The sequence below is a fragment of the Ammodytes marinus genome (genome assembly GCF_949987685.1).
Source record: "Ammodytes marinus genome assembly, chromosome: 19".
Classification (NCBI taxonomy): Eukaryota; Metazoa; Chordata; class Actinopteri; order Uranoscopiformes; family Ammodytidae; genus Ammodytes; species Ammodytes marinus.
The window spans coordinates 23,991,165-24,015,796 of NC_137223.1; the positions used below are offsets into that span (position 1 = coordinate 23,991,165).

The following is a 24,632-nucleotide window of genomic DNA, read 5'->3' on the forward strand; positions in this document are numbered from 1 at the left end:
GATTGAGCAGAATTTGTAATTTTTTCTTCCCCTCTCTCAAGCAATTCTCACTTCTGCTCTGTATCTTCTCAACCTTTTGTAAAAGTTTAAGTCTGAAATAAAAATGAGAGATCCCACTAGAGGCCTAATCAAAGTTTTATTTTATAGTTTCATTAGTTTACGCTGCTAGTGCATTGCCTGTTTTGAACTAGCAACGGACCGCAACTTGGATTTTGATGCATGTCTATTCCTGGTGTTATGGTAGCGACATTCTCATCCTTTTTGGCCACTCCGAGCACCAGTACTAGCACAGATAGACAATGTCTCCGCACTCTTTTATTTATTATCAATTTGTATTGAGGCCCGGTCCTTGAGGGCACCTTCATTTTGTTGTATGTTTCATACAATGAAAATCAAAAATCCTATCTTATCTTTAAGATAGGATTTAACTTTTAGCACTCCCCTCCCCCTTCCCCTTCAGGCTGCACTTGAAAATAAGAATTTTGTTCTTAATTTGCTTGCCTGGGTAAATAAAGGTTAAATAAAATAAAATCAGCAACCAGAATCTTGCTGGCTTCACAGAGTTTTGTTTGCAGTTTTCTACAGAACCGCTGATCCAAATAACTTTTTACTCAAATTTAAAATACAAATTTAAAAATACAGACAAACACAGACGCATCCTCCTTTTAAAGGTTGGTGGGGAATAACCATTTGCGATATTTAAAGGAATACTTCACCCATAAGGAACCGGCGTTCTATCATTATAAAATCACTATTATAATATAATGAATGAGGTTTTTCTTCCCTCAGTCTTCCCTTGGCCCAGCTGTCCTGTTAGTCCTAACCCTACATTTTCCCATAAGTATTATGTGGTTCACAACCCATTTAAAACGCTTTTTAAAAATATATATTTTTGGAGTTGGAAAATGATGCAGATAGGACAGAAATAAAAACTTGTTTAATTGATACTGTTGATTCAGAGAGTTACTCACCAACACAGTGAAGTCCTTGGAGTCGAACATGTACATGCGGAAAGCCGGGTTGTTGGAATACGGCTCAACTACGGCTTTGATGGGCGTGACCGCCGGAGACACAAACAGAGAATTCACTGGTTTACCTTCAGAACAAAAAACAAAAAAAAAAACACAAAGACCAAATAATTTTAGTATTATATCAGAAGGAGTGACTTATTACACCAGCCTGCTCCAATATAACCATATAACAGTATAATTGTTAAAAAATTCAACCTCACATGATCAAATAGAAAACTATACATATTATAGTACTTTTAGCAGAACATGACAAATGAAAACATTTAATATATATTCTAAATAAAATAAACACAATACATTTTTTTTTTAAAGTTAACAAAAACGCGAGTACACAACAGTTAGCACAATTGAATGAGAATATGTTGTTTTACCTTGTTGGTCGAGTAGCACCATGACGCTGTCCCTGTGTGTGTGTCCGTAGAAGTGTCCTGCTATCACGTGACTGTACTGTCTGCAGATGGAGACCAGCCGCTCGTTGTGACTCGCTCTCATCGCGGTGATGTTTCTGGTAAAAGGCAGAAACCCCATCGGAACATGACCTATGATGTAAACCTAGAATAACAAGGAAGACACGTTTAAATACAAACCCTTTGTGTACATCATTGATATCCTGCAGTAGTCCTTTGTTATTGTGTGGAAATTATGTCAAAAACGTTCAAAAATCTATTTTTTGTAAACCTAGAATAACAATGAAGGCATGTATTCTGGACCTTGCCGTGTCACCTAACGTTACTGTGACAAACAGACCCACAAAAGCAAAAATGGCAGCAAAACAAAGTAATGTGTAGACATGTTTCTACGAGGATGATGAAATCAGTGTCGAGTGCAAACTAGGCAAAGTTTCTAATTCCCTTTCGTAAATCTTTTTTATTCGCAAAAAATTATGGGTAAGCTGCGATAAACCCTCAACCAAACGTCACAGTCCATGATATAAAGACAGAAGTATGTTTGACCGGGGCGCTCGTGTGGTAGTGGTTAGAGCCCCCCCTAAAGAGTCTCAGTCCTCTTCACAGCAGACCCGGGTTAGAATCCAGCCCGGGGCGTTCTCTGCATGTCTTCCCCTCTTTGACCCCATATTACCTCTGTCTCTCTTAAACTGTCTAAATAAAGCATAAAATAACCCAGAAAATAATCTTTTAAAAAAACAAAAGAAGTATGTTAGACAGAGATAAAGAGGTTTTGAATCTCAATGAGAATATTCCCGGATAAATAAAGGTTAATAAAAAAATAAATCAAAGACCTTCTCGAGGCTGAGAGCAGCTTTCTGCAGCGTTGTCTCAAACCACTCAAACTGTCCTGCTGGATCTGTCTGGTTCCTGGTCACATGGTCTGGTCCGTAGTACAGGATCGTGTTCAGACTCACGACACGCAGACCAGGCTTCACCAGCTGGGAGTAAAAACCACCTGAAGGGACAAGAGAAAGAGCACTAAATAAAAGGTTTCTATTGCTTTATTTAGGCTGTATTAGACCATTATACCAACATGATGAATGTTAGATAAAGAAAGAAATGCTACAAGGTACTTAACATGAATTGTATTGAAAAAAGCTAGCAACATGCCAGTTTACAGAGCCTAGGCTGTGTCAAAACACTGTTCATTATTTAAGCGGCCACACATTATTAATATTTTTAAAGAACTTGCATTATTACTTATCCCAATAAAAAATGTATCTATCTATCTATCTATCTATCTATCTATCTATCTATCTATCTATCTATCTATCTATCTATCTATCTATCTATCTATCTATCTATCTATCTATCTATCTATCTATCTATCTATCTCTCCATCTTTACCCTGTGATAGTGTCTGCAGGGCTTCAGGCTGCAGCCAGTGACTCCACAGCTTGGCAGCAGCTTCATAGATGTCGTTAGTGGAGCTCGGCATCTGGTCCTAACAACAGACAGACAAGCAAACACAGATACTTATGGTTTTGATTAGGGATGGGTATCAAGAACCAATACTTACTGAATTGGTACCGGTGCCTGTCTTGTGAGTACCGAAATATGGACAAGCTTCTTGAAAAACAATGCTGCTATTGTTATTTATACAACCTTAAATTTCATTACTATGTAGTGGCTGGCTGACACACACACACACACGCACACGCACACGCACACGCACACGCACACGCACACACACACACACACACACACACACACACACACACACACACACACACACACACACACACACACACACACACACACACACACACACACACACACACACACACAATACTTGAAAGGGAACAGTATAGTATATCTACCTGTGGCCAGTAGTCATGGTTCCCCAGTGCAGGAAACACAGTGAGATTGGGGAAGTGTTGTGTGATGGTGTGAGTCATGTTACTGATGACCTGGATCACCATGTCAGTAGAGAGCTCTCCGGCAGGCACGTGAGGCGGGCTGTCACTGTTCAGAATAAGACCCAGTGTTAATCGAACCATATCTATCAATGACAGCTAATGTGAATCATAAATAATATTATATTACATAGTCTATTGTAGGCCTATTTAAAAGGTGGAGTCAGTGATTCTGGAGAACGCTTGTTGTCAAAATCACTTTTTGTCAAATCGGTGAATATCTCCTCACGATCCACTACCTGTCTATACTGTGTGGGCATTGATACAATTAACGAGTGTTATTAATCAGCCTAGGCTCTGTAATTGGCCATGTTGATATGGTTGGCCCCCTTTCTTTACATATCCTTTGTTTACATAGCTGTTTAAGAGCCTATGCTGTGTATTAACACTGGATTTGTTATTAAACCACATATAGAAGAATACAAATATTGTACACGTTTCATTTAATGCCTTCGAACACAAGACTATAATGTGCATAAATAGTAGAGACTACAATGTCAATCTTCACAGCCTGAGCTCTGTAAACTGGTATGTAAACAAAGGAGGCCTACTCTAGGGAGCAACATGCCCGTTTACAGAGCCTGGACTGTGTATTAATAAACACCAAAAATAAATCAGCACACACACATACAGGTAACGATCACGGATCATGAGGAGATATTCACTGATTTGACAAAAAGTGATTTTGACAACAAGCGTTCTCCAGAATCGCTGACTCCACCTTTAATTAAACCATCCATTTAGATAAATCTCCCACTCTTACATGAACAAAAAAAAATACAACTAGCAAAGAGAACTAGGCACGGATGTGAAGTAACCGCAGTAAGTGACGAGTTAAAAGTCCAATGGTAGAAATTGGGGCAAACCCAGATTTCTCAACACTGGCTGTATTTCCTGTTCATCAAATCTGAGCTGGATTCCTGGCATGGCTGGCTCAGCAGTGCTCTACTCAAATCATGTGAATCCCTACGCACAATGGATTTCCCCCTGAAGGCAACCTCATGCTACCAAGCCCAATAACAATAGAATGAAGCCAAACAATAATACTAATCTGCTTGCTTAGTAATTTAAAGGTGCACTACAGCTCTGGAAAAAAATAAGAGACCAGTCTGGATTTTTCGTAATTCTTTATCTTTACATTACTTAATGAAAAGGCTCTTATTGACAATATTTTCGGGGGAATTTTGTAGAAATGTTGTCATTAGTTTACAGAATAAGACCAAAATAAATGTTCATTCTACTCAAACATATGCCTATAAATAGTAAAATGAAAACACTGAATATTTGGAGTGGTCTCTTAATTTTTTCCAGAGCTGTATGTAACTGTGTCAGAGAAGTGAAGACTTTCTAAGGTTTATTCTCATAACTGAATAAACAGACTTTCCTCACAGGAAACTTGGATCCCTGGTACACTGTTTTGAAGTTAGAAAGCTTCCTAAAAAAATTTCACTGTTGTTGTTTACAGCAGCAGGGCCCACAGTTTGGTTTACAAAACATATTCTAGTCTTACGTTTAGTTCCAGGTCCTCCAAAATAATTTAGTTTTGATTTATGATGATAGAATTATTCAATACTAAGAATTACATGTAGAGAAAAATATGTTTAGTAAATTAAAAGCATGCGCTGTGAATGTAAACAAATCCCCCCTTTATTTGAAACTACACAGTGTACCTTTAAATCTTGAAAAAACAACAACAGGACTCCCCAGGGTGGAGGATTAAGTGCCAAAGCGTTGGTTCTCTTAAGCATGTTTAATACGCCTCTTGAATTCCTGCCTGAGCTGATTAGCTGCCGATTACTAGAGTGCACTATGGAGGCTCACAACAGATTTTCCATGTCACTATCAAAGTTTACCCTGCGTTCCAATCCCCATACTTCCCTACTATTTAGTATGCCAGAAAAAGATTTAGGATTGTCCCAATACATGAACGTCAATTGTAGTATGCTGAAAATACATAAATGTCCCACTAACTCCAATTGCATTTTGGAGTATTCGTCTTTATTCTTGACATTTCTCGACATAATGAAAAAAATCTTCCTTATCTGATTTTTTTTTCTCTCCTGTGGCCCTAAAACCCTTCTGTACTTTAGTATGTAGTGTAGTAAAAAAGAAAGAGTATGTGATTTGGAACGCAGGGTTAGTTTCCATGTCCCTCGGAGAATTTGAGGCAGTTATGGAAGCATTTGTGGACAACTCCATGCCTTTTCTCATATTTCAAAAGCTGCTGGTTCACTGCTCAAATGTGGCTTTGGGAATTTATCCACTGTCTTTTAAAAAGGTGAAGTCAGTGATTCTGGAGAACACTTGTTGTCAAAATCATGAGAAATCATGAGAAATGAGCACAATAATCTTCATATAACTGAGAAAATTAAAGTATCACTAGTTGCATTTATGCCACTATCTTATGAGATGGGGCAAGTGTTTTCACATGTTCACATCATATTCTGTTATAATGGCCAATCTATTACGGGCCGCTCAACCAAAAAAAACACAACAAAGGCAACCACACAAAACAAGAGGAAGTGGCACTTCTGTTCGCTGACACACATGAAAGCACACACACATATACATATACACAGACTTAGACAAACACACACACACACGGCGCTTCCGGTGTAGTGGTTAGATCCCCCCCCCCCCCCCCCCCCACATAGAGTCTCAGTCCTCTTCACAGCAGACCCGGGTTAGAATCCAGCCCGGGTCGTTCTCTGCATGTTTTTAATCACAATTGCCGGATAATCCTGTGGGGAAAATGTATGTCCGTACAACTTGAAAAGACCATTGATCTAATACTGTACATGTGTTTTTAGAAAGACTGAAAACAAATAAAACATAAAACATTTCCTTTGAGGAAGTAGGGACAATCCAGAGTGAATTTACTTCACTGAAACTTCCTCATTCTGTGTGTTCAAAAAACCTCAAAAGAACGAACACACACACACACACACACACACACACACACACACACACACACACACACACACACACACACACACACACACACACACACACACACACACACACACACACACACACACACACACACACACGCGCACACACACGCGCACGCACACGCACACGCACACACCCTGCTGCAGGATATGAAACTAATGTAACCAAAAGACAAAGTTTCGATGAGCTGCTAAGTTTCATTATTGATAATTTCATGAGTTTCCTTTCAGCTAAGTTAAAAGTGCTACGAGGAACTTTTTAAATATTTCTGAAACAGTCTAATTTTTCCTCTGATGATCATAAATTACATGTAACAGCAAACGAGACCATCAGTGCAAAGAATGCTATTTTTATAAATTTAAACTTTCTTAATCCCTTTGACATGGGTATACGCTCACTCAGGTACAACAGCTGGCGTCGTAAAAACACTACCGCTTATGTCCAAAGAACTAAGACAAACTAAAAGTTCCTCGGAGCACCTTTAAATGAAAACCTCCCCTCCTCCCCCCATCAGTGTACTGTAAGGGTCTAAGGGCAGAGGGTGTCATACTGTATGGAATGTGAAGTCCACTGAGACAAAGGTTTTATCTAGTGCCACCCAATTAATTCCCTAAATAGCTCTCATTAGATGGGTCCATTTCATCACTCAATTTGGCCCACCTGATTGGGTTTACCTGCTCGATTTAAGCAATGCAGCTCAGGGTTCACAAACTTTTGCACATACGAAAGTTGGCAAATCATTTGTTTTATCTGTTTTTTTAACAGTTGATTTCCGAAAAAGAAAAATTCTGAATTGATAAACCAACATCTGTTATTTCATATAAAAAAATACTGGTATTGAGGCAAATGTCTAGTTGTGAAATTGGGCTGTACAAATAAAACTGATTAGATTTGATACCGACCCAGTCCATATGATGAAGTCCTGTTGCTGGGTGAGCGTAGCCATGTGAGAGAGGGCAGACTGGATGAGTTGATATGGAGAGTCACACAGATAGTCTCCATACAGCCCGGGGCTCGAGGCGGCCGCTCCTTTGGACGAGAAGCACACCTTGGTCGGGTCGGGGGAGAGGTGGTAGGTGGGGTCCAGGTGGAGGTCTGTGATATGCCAAAACCTGCCTGATAGAGACAGAGAGAATAAGACTGAAATATAGGTGTTATGTTATGTTATGTTATGTTATGTTATGTTATGTTATGTTATGTTATGTTATGTTATGTTATGTTATGTTATGTTATGTTATGTTATGTTATGTTATGGCACACACCCACCATACCATTTTACTTGGTCTGGCTTTGTGAAAATGTGACTATCTACACATCTACACATAATAAAATTAACTTTTTTTTTTTGAGGCACATACACCTACCATACTGAATGCATCTGTGCAAATGTCCTACATCACTACTATTACTACTACTACTAGCTGTCACTTGGTCTGGCTGTGCAAGACTAGTGAACATTTGACTATCTACACATTTTGAGAAATTATCATGTAAGAAACTTCACTTGGAATGAAATTGAAAACTGCACAGAAAATAGGCCTACTACATTTTTGCTTTTACACCCAACCTTAAAATTAACCCAAGAACGATCTAGTATGTGAGGGTACATGTTTATGATCAAGTTATTTTTTCTTTTTGCATTTAGTTTCCTTTTAGGCTTGTATGTAATGTAGCATTAGGGCTCTACTCATATATTGACAATTGTGTGTGTTTTGTGGTGAGATAATGGCTATTATGAGTTTAATTATATAACTTATTAGCCTATCTTTTCTGCTAGGCTTTTGAACAGACTCAGGGCTGTACAGTGCGACAGTTTTGATCGCATTTGCTACTGAAATTGATCACGTGCGATGATGAATACAACTCCAATCGCACTCGTGCTAGTGTTGCCACCCGTCCCGTTTTTCCCAGAATTGTTCTCTTTTTTTCACCAGCTGTGACCCGTTTTTTGGGGAAAATGCCAAAACCTCATTTGATTTCCTTCCTTCGTTCAGTAGTTAAGGCCGTCTCACACGGGCCGAGGAGTTTGTTGCGCCCGCTATTGCATCGGAGAGGCGGGCGGGCAGGGGCGGTCTTAACGATTTCGGGGCCCGTTTCAAGACCCTGTGTGGGGCCCCACACTTTTTTTTTTTTTTTTTTTTTTTTTTTTTTTTTTTAATAAATAATGCTTGTGCATGCTGCCCGCGAAAATAAAAAAGATTGTGGAAACCAGTTGGTTCATAGACGGATTATGAGATAATGGGCCCAGACTCTTTGTACCGTTTTAAAGTTAAATGCATCAGAGCAGAGGAACATTTTAATCAAATCTTGAGCTGCAGAAGGAACATTATTTTTCTTAAACAGGCACTCTTTACTCTGCAACTGTGAAAACAGTACAGTAGATTGGTCTGCAGACCCATGTTATATGATGGAGGGGCCCATTGCAACATATACAGGGTGGAAAGCTACTTTTCATGAACAGTATAGAATTTACACATAGCAAGCTTATTCCTGTTTGTGTGTGGGGGGCTTAGCTGTCCCTCATGAAGCCCCTTAGACAGAGCTAATAATGCTTTTGTTTTGCACTTGCTTTTCTATTTGTCACCTAGTTGGGGCCATGATGATTTATTTCCTTATATTTAGGCTATTCCTTGTTGGACCCTGTTATTGACATGAGTGACTGAGCTCTTTGACAATGCAACATTTAAAGTTACTATCAGTATTTCTGGCTTAGGCCCCCCTCCCCCCCCCGAGCCCTTGGGCCCCTGGGCATGGTTGCATGCAATATTATTCTCAAAGTGCACCAGATTGATGAATTTTACTTTAAAAGGTTGCATTTTTTCCTTCCGGGGCCCCCCTACAAGGTCCAGGGTCCCCACCCACCTCAGTCTCCCTATTTAGCCTATACTGTAAAAAGCACTGTAGGTGTGTATGGTTATTATAGGTCATTACACTGGTCAGTCTGAACTGGTAGCCTAATAATGGCCGAGCCCTCCGCCCCAAACATTCAAGTGTCCCTTTTTTTCCTAAATCCAAGGTGGCAACCCTAACTAGTGCGACAGCCTGCCAAATTGCAATTGGCAGGTTAGATTATTTTGTCTAAATTGCAATCAGTGCACCCCTATTAATTTTTCTACAATTATTACTGCACACACTAGGAAATAATATTAATTGAGAATCTCAAATGAGACCAAGATGACATGCTCAAAGGTAATTAGAGCGAAATGCAAGGGTTAAGGTTATGCAAGTTTTCGATCATACTTTGTGTGCTACCAAATTTATTTTTGTGCTACTGATTTTTTTTGCTTGCTAGCACCAGTGCTACCACTTTAAAAAATAAGCGTACAGCCCTGAGACTCCAAACATGTTTTTCAATGTAAGTATCAAAAATAAAAACATAATAAAAGAGGGGAAGTAAACCTAAAGTAGCCTCTTTTAAAATCCGGCTATGTGGAAGTGAGAGCTTTTCTTGCCAAACTCCGTTTAAAAATCTGTCAATTCAGAGGTTTTTAATCTCCCGCCAATAAAATACAACTTTCACATCTGATTTTAACAATTCATATGAATCCACAATGTCTTGGGGGTAAATTCGGCGACCATGGCATCCACTAAACACCTTTAAATATAAGATACATACAGCATTTTAGCAGCTGAACCACACGTTTCATATTGCTGAAGCCTTGTAAATAAATCAATAACATTACAGTAGGCAACGTTGCATGGTTTAGCCTGAATAGTTACGTGGATTGTGACACAAGACCAGACTTCCAGGGCTCCCGGGGGTTTTCACTCACCTGTACCCGCCAGGTAGACACTTGATGCGGGCGCAGCTTGAAGCGGAGTCGCGACCCATAGCACCAGCAGCGCCGACGTCACAGAGCACAAAAGCTGCAGTGCGTGCATTGTGTTAAATAGCGACAAACAGTAGCCGACGTTGCTGTCACAGAGCCGTCATATGAACTAGAGTAAACAAACCGCTGTAGGTCATTCTCCTCTCTGACATAAACAAGGAAGTGGAGTGGAGGATGGACCTATCACGTGACGAAGAGCTCAAGAGGAGGGACAAAGAAAATTAAAACAGAAAGTAACTGAGTGGGCTATTTACTCTAACTCGAGCATTCTGATTACATTCCATATTAAAGCCTTCTTCAGTGTCATACCTACTTTTCAATCCACCACATTCATCAATGACAGCTAATGTGATAAAGTAATCTTATTTAAAGGTGGAGTCAGCAATTTTGAAGAACGCTTGTTGTCAAAATCACTTTTTGTCAAAATCAGTGAATATATCCTCATGATCCGCTACCTGTATGTACTGTGTGTGCACGCTGAAACAAAATATGGAGTTAATCCACAGCCTTGGCTCTGTGAACTGGACGCCCACCCAACGTATGGCCCACTGCAGCAGCTAGACAACATGCCAGTTTACAGAGCCTAGGCCGCTTGATTTTTTGACACTTTATGGTCCATTGCCAGATAGAGATATTCCCTTTGTTCCAATAACCATACTTATATACTATTAAGTATACCAGGAAAATATTAAGGATGTTCCAATACATGACTGTCAAATGCAGTATGGCAAAAATACCCGGATGCCCCAATATATCCAATTGCATGTTGCAGTATGGAAACTAGTATGTTTTAGTATGTAGTATGTAGTATACTGTATAGTAAAAATAAAAAGTATGTGATTTAGAACACATGGTTGAACTTAAAGTGGCTACAAGGAACTTTCAATTAATGTTGATTCTTGCGCCCCCTTTGGACAAAAGCGGTACTGTTTTTACCACGCCAGCTGTTGTTCCTGGGTGAGCGTATACCCATGACAAAGGCATTAAGAAAAACTATATAAAAATAGCATTCTTTGCACTGATAGTCTCATTTGCTGTTACATGTCATTTATGATCATCAGAGGAAAAATTTGACTGTTTCAGAAATATTTAAAAGTTCCTCCTATAGCACCTTTAAGTCTTTAAATTGAGGAATATTATTCTGTCCTCAACCAAATGTAGTGATGATGTAACTATTATGACACACAATCAAAGACACGAGACCAACATGTACTTCTCCGTGTTTTTTTATTCCATGTTTCAATTCACACACGTTTTTTTGCAAAGACGATCCAATCCGTCACGACAGAAAATGCTTTTCATAAAAAAACGAAAAAAGAAATTCTTAATACAAAACACACGCAGTCTTTTTCGGGGCCGTTGTACATGAGCAGGAGGAAGGAAGGAAGTGCAAAGAGAAGTAAGACGGTCAATAACAATTATAAAATCAAAACAACACTTCTTGGCCGGGTTGTGGTGGGCGCTCGTCAGGCGGAGGGAGCGCTCATGCCTTCTCGTAGCTGCGGCTCGCTTTGATATCCTCGAAGGAAAGATTCTGCAAGAGGGAGAGAGAATTGATTTTAATGTTGAAAAATTGCTAATTTTACCAATAAAATGTGTTTTTTTTTAAATTGGTCACTGTGGTTGAATGAGGCACCTTTTGGTAGCTAGCTCATAATTTTATTTGTTTAGCTACTTTGACTTTGAAAGGGTGATAAAATGCAAACTACATTTGGTCTTAGAAAAGAAAACTAAAGTAGATTTATTTTTTGAAGGACAATACATGTCTTAAATGTGTCTGTTTGTGACTTTTTATTATTTGTTGTGTGTTTTTAACTTATTTTAACTTTTCGCAAAAGGCCCAAACAGACTAGGGAAGGGAAGTCTATTGCCCACTAACATTACATTATCTTGATTCCTTATGATATTTAAGATATCTCTTATTATTTGAAAGCACACAGAAGAGGCTAGTGATGCATCAGAATGGCTAAAGAAGTTTCCAAAAACTTCCAGTGATATGAAATTAATCTCAGAATCAGTATCAATGGCTAATTCGCTTCCAAATAGACTAAACATCCTTTACATGACATAAAAGTATGTATTTATTGGTGCAATATTTTAATGAATGCACATTATAACGTCCCAGATCAGAAGTTTACCCTCTCTGTCATACAGTTATTAGTGTTGATCCTATAGTCAGTTATTGCTTCACACAAAAACTTGAAAAACGTTTGATTGTCACTTTCTACTCAGTCAGTAGTCCATTATAGTCATGTAAACTGATACAACTCAAACAGGAGAGGAGTACTTTTACTGTAAAGTGTATTAAAGGGGACTGTCCACGAAAAAACCCCATAAACTATAAAGCTTTATTGCAGACACAGGTCCTTATAACACATCATACAGTTTAAACTAAACTAAACTAAACTAAACTTGTAGGTCCATTCGTCTTACCATGACCATCTTGTATTCTTTCTACTTCGTCAGTAGTCTATTAATGTCATGTAAACTGATCAGGGGAGGAGAACTTTTACTGTAAAGTTTATTAAATGTCCAGGAAATGATAAAAAGTAATTAACTAAATAAACTAAACTAAACTAAACTAACTCGTCAGTCCATTCTTCTTACCATAACCATCTTGGACTGTCCAAAATAAAATAAAATAAAATAAAATAAAATAAAATAAAATAAAATAAAATAAAATAAAATAAAATAAAATAAAATAAAATAAAATAAAATAAAATAAAATAAAATAAAATAAAATAAAATAAAATAAAATAAAATAAAATAAAATAAAATAAAATAAAATAAAATAGTAGGTCCATTCTTCTTACCATGACCATCTTGTCTCCTGTCACCTCTCTGCTGAGCGTGTTCTCTTTGCCGTCCCACTTCTGCACATGAACCAACTTATCTCCATCCATGGTCACTATGGACTGGAACACAAAACAGAAACAGAAAAGTTTAAAAAATAACTATTTATTCATCTATTTTTTTAAATAAACAATGACATAGGGTTGAACATGAGTGTGTTGAGATGCTGCCAATACTTTTGTCTGTTTCCAAATGTATTGAGGTTTTTTTTGTCAATGACCCATTAATAGAAACAAAGGAGCCCCACCCCAACCCAACCCCCATATCTGCATTTTTGAAAAAAAAAAAAAATTGTTATCTACTCTATACACAAGTAAAGTAGTGGAATGAATGAAATCTCAGATTAAATAAGATACTTATATGCGTTGTATGATTAGTTTGCATGATCTAAAACCCAGTTAGACACAAGTTTTTCACTTATTGTAAATCACTTAAAGCACTTCTGGTGTCGCCTGGCTACACTGATTCCTAAAGGAGTTGTGTCTATAAAAATAAACTGTTAAGTAACTTCTACATAAAAGTATTTAGATATTTTTTATGAAGATTATGATAAACATTTGTTAATGCCCTATAGCAAAGAGCACTGTCTTATACTGTATATATTTTTTTCACAAAGACTGCAGTTCCAAGAGACAAGGCAAGGCAAGTTTATTTCTATAGCACAATTCAGACACAAGGCCATTCAAAGTGCTTTACAGGGGGCATACCATACATCAAGATTAGAGGCATGCGTTCACTTTTTTTAAAATTGTTTTAAACATTATTTTGGCGTTAACTTACTTTGCAGGTCCTGAATTATGACTTTTTTTTAAATGTGTTCATGCCCTCTACCAAATAGCAACATCTTGTACGTCTTTTTTTTCCCACAAAGACTATAGTTCCAAGAAGCTTTCCTTTGGGTTATTTCACTTTTTAAAACATTATATTTTCCCAACGTACCAGGGGCATAAAATACATCAAGATTAGAGTAAATTGTACTCTTTTTTTCATGTTTTAAGACATTATTTTGTTGCCGACTTACTTTGCAGGTCCTTCAAAATGTGTAGCACCATCTTATATATATTTTTTTCAACAGTTTATTTTCTACTACAGTTCCAAGAGGCTCTCCTACGGGTTATTTTACTGTTTTAAACATTATTTTGGCGTGAACTTACTTTGCAGACCCGGTCGTCAGCGGTGGTCTCGTCGAACTCCTCTCCGAGCTTGAAGGAGATTTCTGTGTTCTTGAATGTGCTCTGGGTTTTGACCACCACCTTGCCTCCCTCCTGGCTGATGATCACAGTCGGTTTGGTCACATTGCCAACCTGTCTGGTGGCAAAGCCCACACCTATACCAGGAGACAGGGGAAGAGAAATATGGCTGTTATGAATGGCAAACGCTTGGAAAATTTACATACTTTTTTAATTTAATTTTAATTTTTTTTGATTAATATTTTTTCTTTTCTTTTTTTTCTTTTCACATTTCTTTTTTCTTTTTCTTTTTTTAAAATCCCCCAATTCTTTATTGTCTTTTTACCCTGTTTCACTTGTTGCATTTATGGGTGAATTTAACCACACAAGACAAACCAAAAAAAAGATAAAAAAAAAAAAACTAAATGTAGAATACAGAAGAATAAAAATCTATTACTTACCGAGTGCTTTCATGTACTCATCAAAATTCTCACTGTCGACCAGTTTCCAAGTGGCACAGAATGCATCAGCCATGTTGAAGGTTAATGTGAGTGAGAGAGAGAGACAGGCAAAGAGGTGTAAACTCCAAAGAACACTGAAGCAAGCTGCGGCTACTGCAAGCGTCCCCTCTAGAGTTATTGTTCAGGCTCTAATTATTATGCATGGAGGTGGGTGGCGTCATGCATCCCATAGGCTCAGGAGATATGCTCTGAGTTCCCATTGGTCAATTAAAATGGGTCACGGATTTAAGCACCATTAGACAAGAAAAAAAAGCACTAAATTAGACCATTTGTATGCTCAATGAGGTAATTACTCTCTTCAGGGGTGTCGGTTGGACTTGATCGGGGGGGGGGGGGGGGGGGGGGGGGGGTAAAGAGTGGTGCTTGCCATATCTCAGCCTACACTGTAGAAATGAGAAAGTTAGGAAAATTGAAATTGTCAGTTAAAGGCAACTAGATTTAGTTCTGAGTGTAAAACAAAAAATCTTGAGTGTTAAGGAAATCTTTAACCTACATTTGAGCCAACTGATTTTCTTTTTTGTTGAGATAACTCAGCATTCATATGTAATGAAAATGAAACTATACAGTATGTTTAGGTTCTACATACTAAGAATTTCAAACAATAACAGTGTCATACAGATAACTGACGAAACCAAGTCGGTCAACATGTTGATTCAAACATTAAACTGTGTTAAAACTGTCTGGAAATATCTCTCTGAACAAAAAAGTTGACGTAACTTTTTCTTATTGAAATTCTGAGTATGTAGAACTCAAATCTTAAAGTTCTATTATTTATTTTATTTTTTTTAATTTTATTTCAGACATATCAAAAACAATACAAAACTAAATGAAAAGCATAAAAATACAATAAACAAAATTTATGTTTAAATGAAAATAAAACAAATAAAACAAATGATCTGTATTGATATGATATGCCTGAAAAGGAGCAGGAAGAAGTATACACTTATTTAATCCTACCCCTTTTCCATAGTAAAAAAAAAATATATATTTATTATATTCGCTTCTTGTAATCCATATAATCTCTATACAATCTATTACATGTGATTTAAATGTTATCTTGACAAAATGTGACTAGATTCCTCAAATGTGGGCAATTTTCCTACAATGTAAGAGTTTCAATTGACCTCAAAACTAATCTAGTGAAGACAGTTGACATGACGTAATCTAAAAACTATTCATTTTAAACTGTGAAACAACATAGATATTAATTTGCAAGTCACCAAATAAAAAAATAAAAAAAATCACAGGGAGCATTCAACGCCAACATTTAATCTTAGCTTACTTATTGAAAATGAGGACCTAGTCAGTCAGAAGATTTCTCAATCAGTAAGCGAATCAGGTATCTGTAGTGTATACTTAATTTTTCACATGTTCGAAATAAAAATTTGTCAAATCCAATCACATTAGCCAATAAATATGAATATTTCAATAGTTTTCCCCTTATCAATTCCCCGTCTGCCTTATGTTAATAGACAGGCCCTCTCGTTGTGTCTGGAATGTGTACTGTACACACACACACACACACACACACACACACACACACACACACACACACACACACACACACACACACACACACACACACACACACACAAACACACACACACACACACATACACACTCACTCAAGCAGAATCATGTTGTTTGACAGGCCTTTGTCCTAAAGTGCATTAACAGACCCCCCTCCCTCTGCCCAAATGCAATTTCTTCATGCTCAACACACACACTAATTACTGTCTATAAACGTTAGTATGTGGGTTTCTGTGTTTGTGTGTGTGTGTGTGTGTGTGAGTGTGTGCGTGTGTGTGTGTGTGTGTGTGTGCGAGTGTGTGAGAGAGAGAGAGCGAGAGAGAGACAATGAGCATATAGGTTCAGCTTTCTCACACAAAGTGAACTGTACATTAGTGTCATATCAACTTCAAGAATTTGAACCAAAGGAAGTTTGTTTTTCTAGTGATTAAATGAAGAACGACTGTTGACTTCTGTTAAGCAAGTTACAACTGATACTGTTGTTCAGCTTTTACCAATCTCTGAACCATCCCAGGGCTGCCCAGGGTTAAATGCAATAGATACAAATGTTCCTATGTAGCTGTAGCACAATAATGAATTAACTTAAAAAGGTGCAATGAGGAACTTTTCAATATTTCTGAAACAGTCAAATTTTTCCTCTGATGATCATGAATGACATGTATCAGCAAACGAGACCATCAGTTCAAAGAATGCTATTTTTATATAGTTTTTCTTAATGCCTTTGTCATGGGTATAATCACACAGGAACTACAGCTGGCGAACAGTGACATTTTTTCCTTTTTTATTTTTCTTGGTTGTATTTGGGCAAGTTGTTTTTTCAACGTCTTATGTTGTTTTGTATGTTGTGTTTGTGCATTTACCACCATTTGAAATAAAATTTCCCTTGTGTGACAATAAAGAACTGAACTGAACTCATTTAAAGAGGATTTATGGCCATTTATAGACAGTGTTTGGCTGCTCACAATATTTTAATATGAATTATCATGAAAAGTTTTGCTACAGGGACATTTCCATATTAGAACAACAATTGTTTGCTTTATTCACTCTACTTGCACACACACACACACACACACACACACACACACACACACACACACACACACACACACACACACACACACACACACACACACACACACACACACACACACACACACACACACGCTAGCAGTAGTTTCAGATCTGACATACATTCTACGTAGTGCATTGGGACTTGTTAATGAGTTGGTCAGTCATCTCATTAGTGTGTGTGTAAGTGTCTGTATACTTGTGGCTGTGCAGTGCAAGGTTAGTGGACATTAGCAACCTCCCAAAAAAGGTCTCTGGCGCCACTCTCTGGTGGGAAATGGAAACGTTTTCGATCACCAAACACGACTTACAGCTACTGCACTAAGAATAACTTTTCCAAATTGTTTCAAGATTGACCTCACTGTTGTATTGATGTGTTGCTTGTTAAGTGTCTCTGTTTTATTATTGATAATTGATTTATTCTTGTGCATGATTATTAGCTATTTATTCTTGAAGTATGTTGTGGGTGTGAATTTGCCGGACCACAACTGAAGTTCCCTCACACGAAAAAGCAAGTTCTCTGAATGTATGTAAAGGAAAACGTATTACTGTGAGTCTTAAAATGTAAAATAATTAAGGATGACAAGAGAAAGTTTTTTTTTTAAATAATTACATTTACTTTTATTTTTATATACTTGCTTATTACTAATACATTTTAAGGACTTCTAAAAAAAAGAAAAATAATGTAAAGTTCATCGGTTCACTTTCTTTTCATCTACAAAATCTAACATAACATTCCTGCAATCTTCTTCATCATTGGAGCCATAGAACATCTGTACAACATTGTTAAAGGTGCTACGAGGAACTTTCAGTTTGTGTTCATTCTAGCGTCCCCCTTTGGACAAAAGCTGTAGTGTTTTTACTACGCCAGCTGTAGTTCCTGGGTGAGCGTATACCCATGACAAAGGCATTAGGCAAAATTATATAGAAAACAGCATTCTTTGCACTGATGGTCTCGTTTTGCTTTAACATGTAATTCATGATCATCAGAGGAAAAAACAAGACTGTTTCAGAAATATCTAAAAGTTCCTCATAGCACCTTTAAGGTCTTCACACAATGACTGTCCTTACCTCATTGTCTGGTCCTTACCTGCTTTCACCCAAACCTCTTCCAAGATATTCTGAGATGGTCAATATATACTGTCTCTACTTTCCTCTGTCGTTGTTTTCAAACCCTTTGAAAAGCTGCTATTCATCCGCTGTTCCAGGACATTTTTCTGAAGATATTGAATTAAAATCGGAGCAGAACATTTCATGAGAGCTGTTGGGTACACAAAATACACAAGGAGTTAAATTCTTACACAGTAAAAAAAAAAACGTTATAATAAAACCAATACCTAAACCAATCAAAAGCACTGATTTATGGGAAGCTATAGAATGTGTTGGAACCGACTTTCTGAACATCTTCACTTGGTTTATCAAGATGGTTTATGGTGCAACCATCTCTAAATGTATGCTGTACCTTATTGGCCCAGTAGAGCATACTAATGAAGTGTGTATTCGTTTAACCTACTAATCCTACTGAAGAATTGTCCTGTTTGGGGGCGCCCTTAGCTCAGTTGGTAGGGCGTCCCCCCCATGGGCCTCGGCCAGCAGCGGACCCGGGTTCGATTCCAGCCCGCGGTCGTTCTCTACATGTCACTCCCCTCTCTGCCCCATTTCAACTCTGTCTCTAGTATATAGCAAATGTTTCTATTGTATATCTTTGTCATTTTCATTGTAACATCAACCTGCCTAATGGACTACAGTTGGAAATTACCCCCCGGGATACATTCTGGCATATTTACGTGTACTGCTGTACATGTTCATTAATGTGCATTGTCCTGAAATAAATGAATGAAAATAAATAAAGTGTACCTGCTGCAACTTTCAGAAATGTCCTCCTCCATTGCATGTGTCAAAATTTCTTTGGTCCTGCCTTGAATGCCTTCAGACAGCATCTTCTTAAATGTTGTCAACAAGATTTCAGAAGAACTGTTGAATAAACAAACGTACAGTTAAACACAATCACGATGGATATACAGCTCCAGAAAAAAATAATAGACCACTCCAAATTTTCAGTGTCTCTTGTTTTACTCTTTAGAGGCATATGTTTGAGTAGAATGAACATTTTGGTTTTAAAATATAAACTAATGACAACATTTCTACCAAATTCCAATACTTTTTTTTGTCATTAAGAGCATTTTCATTAAGTAATGTAGAAATGAAGATTGAAGAAAAATCCAGACTGGTCTCTTAATTTTTTTCCGGGGCTGTATCTATAGAAATTATTTAAATGTTATTGTTTTTTTTTGTTTTTTTTCCCCGAAATTTGTCAACCTACCTTTTGCTGTTTTCAGATTTTTTTTCCAGATCTGTCGTCCAAACTCCTTGAGAGCCGCTCCGATTTGAATCCAAGATATCTTCCGATGGTAATCTTGAAAATGTTGATAAGAATTCTCCCCCCAAGCTGTTAGGGAAGACAAGGCAGGTTTATTTCTATAGCACAATTCAGACACAAGGCCATTCAAAGTGCTTTACAGGGGCATGAAATACATCAAGATTAAAAATACACTAAGTATAGAACAGATATAAGAAAAGCGAATGAAAAATATGAGGAAAAATAAAACATTTAAATAAAATAAAAAAGACAGGATAAAAGGGAAACAGAAAAGTCTTTAAGGACAGACACACACACACATGAAACACTGTAGATTCATAACGGATGGAAATATCAACTAACCATTCACTATAAGATAAACTATTGGGTGGTGTTTTTAATCGAAAGGTAGATTATCTTTTTGGCAAAGGGTTCATATTCTTACATTTTCTTTTTCTAAACCTCTCTCCTTTAAGAATATAAACGAGTGTTCTTTCTGGTTCAGAGATGAGGCGACTGTGGCTCAGGTGGTAGAGTGGGTTGGCCAATGATCGAAGGGTTGGTGGTCTGATCCCCACCCTGCCACTTGTGTCACGGTTGTTGTGGTAAGTCCTTGGGCAAGACACTTCTCCCACCTTGCCTCGTGTGAATGTTGATAGTTAGCCTGCTGCTATCGGTGTATGAATGTGTGTGTGAATGGTAACGTGGGAATGGGAACAGGTCTCCCTTGCAAAAGAGTCTCCGGTCTTAATGGGATTTACCTGTAGAAATAAAGGTTAGAAGAAATGTGTGGGCCTATACCTGGTCATTCTATGAGGAACTTCCTCCCCCGCTGTGGTCAAAACTTCTGGAGCTGAGACAAACATGACGCCAGAACTGTTTGAAGAATAATAAGATAAATATATTATACATATACAAATAAAATAAAGCTACTGTTTTAAGGAAGGCCCACAACTCATGTATTGATACATGTGATTTTCAAAATGCTAACTGGAAATGTAATGACATGATGGTTCATGACAAAACATTACCTCTGATAATGAATTAAAGCTATAGTGCGTAATTTCTGTCACCCCCCCAAGAGGAATTTGGAGGAAATGAAACACACTGCATGAGGTAAAGCCTTCTTGTGATGGCACATGGATTTTATACCTTCTGCTGTACGTCCAGGTTTTTTCTTAGCAGTAGAATAAACAACTGAAACATTTCACGGGGCTCTTCTTGAGCTCCTGCACCAGTGTCAGGGGGGGCGACACCAGTTTGTAAACGCTGCCATACTAAGAAATACAGAGAGAGTTTTGTGGAGCTGATAGGCTTAATCAACTTTGTGTCAACTCATTTGGCAATGGCTGGAAATTTAACTGCCATTAATTTTTATTTTTTTAAGAATTTCTTTTGGCATTTCTATGCTTCATTGATAGTGTAGAGACAGAGTTGAAATGGGGCAGAGAGGGGAGTGACATGCAGAGAACGACCGCGGGCTGGAATCGAACCCGGGTCTGCTGCTGGCCGAGGCCCATGGGGGGGACGCCCTACCAACTGAGCTAAGGGCGCCCCCTAACCGCCATTTATTGACATGAAAAAGTCACACACTATAGCTTTAAGATACCAAGATGGTGGAAAGTATTTAGCCTACCAGTCCACACACTCCTCTGCTGACATCCAATCATCTTGAGAGGGTTTTAAATTGACCGGCCAGTCCTGGGCATATTCCAGGGCAGAGCAGAAGACTTCCTCACGGCTGTTGACACACACACACACACACACACACACACACACACACACACACACACACACACACACACACGCACACACACACACACACACGCACACACAAATTATGGCAAATTACAGTATATAGCAGCTGGTTCCGTCATAGACAACACATTTTTTAATTAATTCATAATTTTAAACCAGTCAGTAATCAAAGTTTGAATTATTTAGTTTGTACACACACACACACACACACACACACACACACACACACACACACACACACACACACACACACACACACACACACACACACTTACCGTGGGATGCCAATAAGGTGGGTCTGCTTAACAAATGGATGTCTGAGGACTCCGTTGGGGGTTATTCTTTCTCTTGGATCCATTCTGAGCATTTCTTTCAGTAGCTCAACGCACTCCTCTCTGTCAGCGACTTCTGCCTCGTCCTTGTAGTCCAAATCCATCTGCATTTAATAATAATAATGGATTGGATTTATATAGCGCTTTTCTAGGCACTCAAAGCGCTTTACAGGGTTCCAGGTTTCATTCATTCCGGTGGCGGAAGCGTGGCTGCCATTTCAACGCCTATGGGACCTCCAACCCCCACAAACATACAGCAGTCATATACATTCACACCAGGCAAGGTGGGTGAAGTGGCTTGCTCAATGACCCAACAACCATGACCCAAAGTGGTAGGGAGGGAATGGAACCGTCAACCCTCCGATCATTGGCCGACCTGCTCTACCACCTGAGCCACAGTCGCCCCATTTGAAACACTACCTGTCAAATTCTTGGTTCATTTAAAATAAATAGTGTCTGATAAGTAATAGTGTGAATGTGTATGACTGCTGTATGTTTGAGGTGGTGGTCGGAGGGGCCGCTGTGGCTGCTATTGTAGATTACCACCACCGGTATGACTGTGTGTGAATGAATGGAACCTGGAACCCTGTAAAACGCTTTGAGTGCCTAGAAAAGCGCTATATAAATCCAATCCATTATTATTATTATTAATAAATTAAAATCAATGGAAGTATGTCTTTGAGATTTTATTTTCGGACACCTACCATTTTCAGAGCATCCAGGGATCGGAATGTGTAATGTCTTCGTTCGGCGCTTTCAGGCTCATCCTCAATCTAAAAGAAGGTAAAAGGGCCATTTCAGTTCTAGCTTAACATTGATACTTTATCTGGAAATAATCTTCATAAGTGAAGAGAAGAAAAAAGAAGCAAAAGAGCAACTTCCAGTGACTGCTCTTGCTACTTTTGCTATATTTAAAGCCACTACGAGTAAGTCGGCACGTTGGCGACACCTTTGAACAAAAGCGGTAGTATTATTACGACGCCAGCTGTCGTGAAGCTGTTTTCTAGCTCGTGCAGGGCGTTCAGATTCAAATAATCAGGAAGCAATATGGTGCGTGTCCGTGTGGTGAAAGCAAAGTGTGAGGGCACCGGACTCTTTTCGGCTCCGTGAGTCTATGGGTGACACAGCATCAACTAATGCCATAAGTGCTAAACACACCTGATTGCAATGAGTTGATGCATTGTCACCTCTCACGGAGCTGAACGAGTCCGTGTCCCCACACAAAGCGAATGAACGAGAGATGGCAGTTAGTTAGAATGGATCACGATGAGGTAATGTGTTTATGTTGTAAATAATGACTATTTCAGATGAATAATGGTCATCTGATGATGCTGGTGAGGCAAAGTAAACTTTGTTTTAGTAGGCTACCGCTCATTCATTTAGGAGTAAACACTGCAGTCTACGTTCGCTGCGTGAAATTGTGTATAGTTGCTTGGCAACGCCCTCCCGCCCGACTATCACTCTCCCTTTTCGCTTTTCTTCATTGCATTTTCTTTTTTTTCTTTTATGGTTCAGCCCCGTTATCAGTCATTATGACGACAAACAACTGTCTCAAACAAGGCTCCCGCTCCCCTTCCCTCACCTGGAGGGATAGGCTTCTCAAAACGCGTAACTGCGCCACACTGAAATCTGTGACCAATACGGATATGTGACCATAGAGCATGCACGCGTGAACCGAAAATCGGACTGGGTGTACGACCAGATCAAATGCAGTAATAAAAACTATATAAAAACGTCTTTCTTTGCACTGATGGTCTCGTTTGCTGTTAAAGGTAATTTATGATTATGAGAGGAAACATGAGGCTGTTTAAAATATATTTAAAAGTTACTCGTTGCCGCTTTAAATATATGATTTCTAAACTTGACATATCTGACTAACTGTTTTAGCTGAATTCATTGTTAATTTAGTATTTCATCTTATCTTATTATTCTTGCTCTTTTTTAGTATTTTATATACTTTATAGATATATTTTTATCCAGATTAATTTCTGTTGTCTCTGCTCATTGTATGTTATCCTTGTAATTGTTTTTATAGTGTATTGTCTTTGTAACAGCGAATGAGGGAAACCTTCTTACATCCAAACTCCACTGACTGTCCGACAGTTTCTGGAAAAACTGATCAGAGTCTAGCCCAGCATCCAGGAACTCATCGTCAGGTTGACCAAAGAGCTCGGTCATGTATCCCATCTGGAGTTAAAAGCAGGAAAAAAACGTATTAAGCATTATTATTACTAGTGCATTGCCCGTAGGAAACAGGTCTGCTGTGTGTCCGGCTCGTCACTCATTTCAAGCTTTGGTCGCAGCAGCCAATCAAACCAGAGGGAGGCGGGGTTTAGCCGGAGACTACTTCATGCCCGTTGTTACTGTGGCCTTCAGTATGCACATGTATTCGCCGCCAGCATGATATAAATATGATAACTTCTACATATTTGGTCCAAAACTTCATAATCAATCAAGGATGCACACCTTCGTGCCGTGCGCAAGCCATATCCAGAAGCTCAGGCCGATCTGACTAACAGTGAGAGAGATATGCGTGTCACAGACACACACACAGACAGACAGACTTTTCTTGCTTTATAGATAGATAGATAGATAGATAGATAGATAGATAGATAGATAGATAGATAGATAGATAGATAGATAGATAGATAGATAGATAGATAGATAGATAGATAGATAGATAGATAGATAGATAGATAGATAGATAGATAGATAGATAGATAGATAGATAGATAGATAGATAGATAGATAGATTATCCATTACTTCTCGAACAATTTACAGCAACACATTAAAATGAATACCTTCATATCCTTTAACAAATTTTAGATGTATTATCTTAAATCTGATCTCTGCTAGATCGTAG

General features: G+C 38.3%; 2 protein-coding genes across 2 annotated transcripts in view; both read right to left on the reverse strand.

The window, feature by feature from the left end:
• Positions 1–10,315, reverse strand: part of smpdl3a (sphingomyelin phosphodiesterase acid like 3A) — an 11,629-nt gene extending 1,314 nt beyond the window's left edge. The window contains exons 1-7 of the mRNA XM_080047769.1: positions 10,122–10,315; positions 7,251–7,464; positions 3,301–3,445; positions 2,828–2,924; positions 2,272–2,435; positions 1,403–1,583; positions 972–1,096 (exon numbers count right to left, since the gene is read on the reverse strand). Coding sequence (XP_079903895.1) covers positions 972–1,096; positions 1,403–1,583; positions 2,272–2,435; positions 2,828–2,924; positions 3,301–3,445; positions 7,251–7,464; positions 10,122–10,230 — 1,035 coding nt within the window. The 5' untranslated portion in view covers positions 10,231–10,315. The remainder of the gene's footprint in view (positions 1–971; positions 1,097–1,402; positions 1,584–2,271; positions 2,436–2,827; positions 2,925–3,300; positions 3,446–7,250; positions 7,465–10,121) is intronic.
• A 1,346-nt stretch (positions 10,316–11,661) lies between these two features.
• Positions 11,662–14,760, reverse strand: fabp7b (fatty acid binding protein 7, brain, b; the record flags this gene model as incomplete). Its single annotated transcript, XM_080047427.1, has 4 exons — positions 14,662–14,760; positions 14,186–14,358; positions 12,992–13,093; positions 11,662–11,712 (listed from the first exon to the last, which is right to left on the reverse strand). The coding sequence occupies exons 1-4, from the start codon at positions 14,732–14,734 to the stop codon at positions 11,662–11,664; spliced, it is 399 nt and encodes a 132-aa protein (XP_079903553.1). The 5' UTR covers positions 14,735–14,760.
• Positions 14,761–24,632: the final 9,872 nt, after the last annotated feature.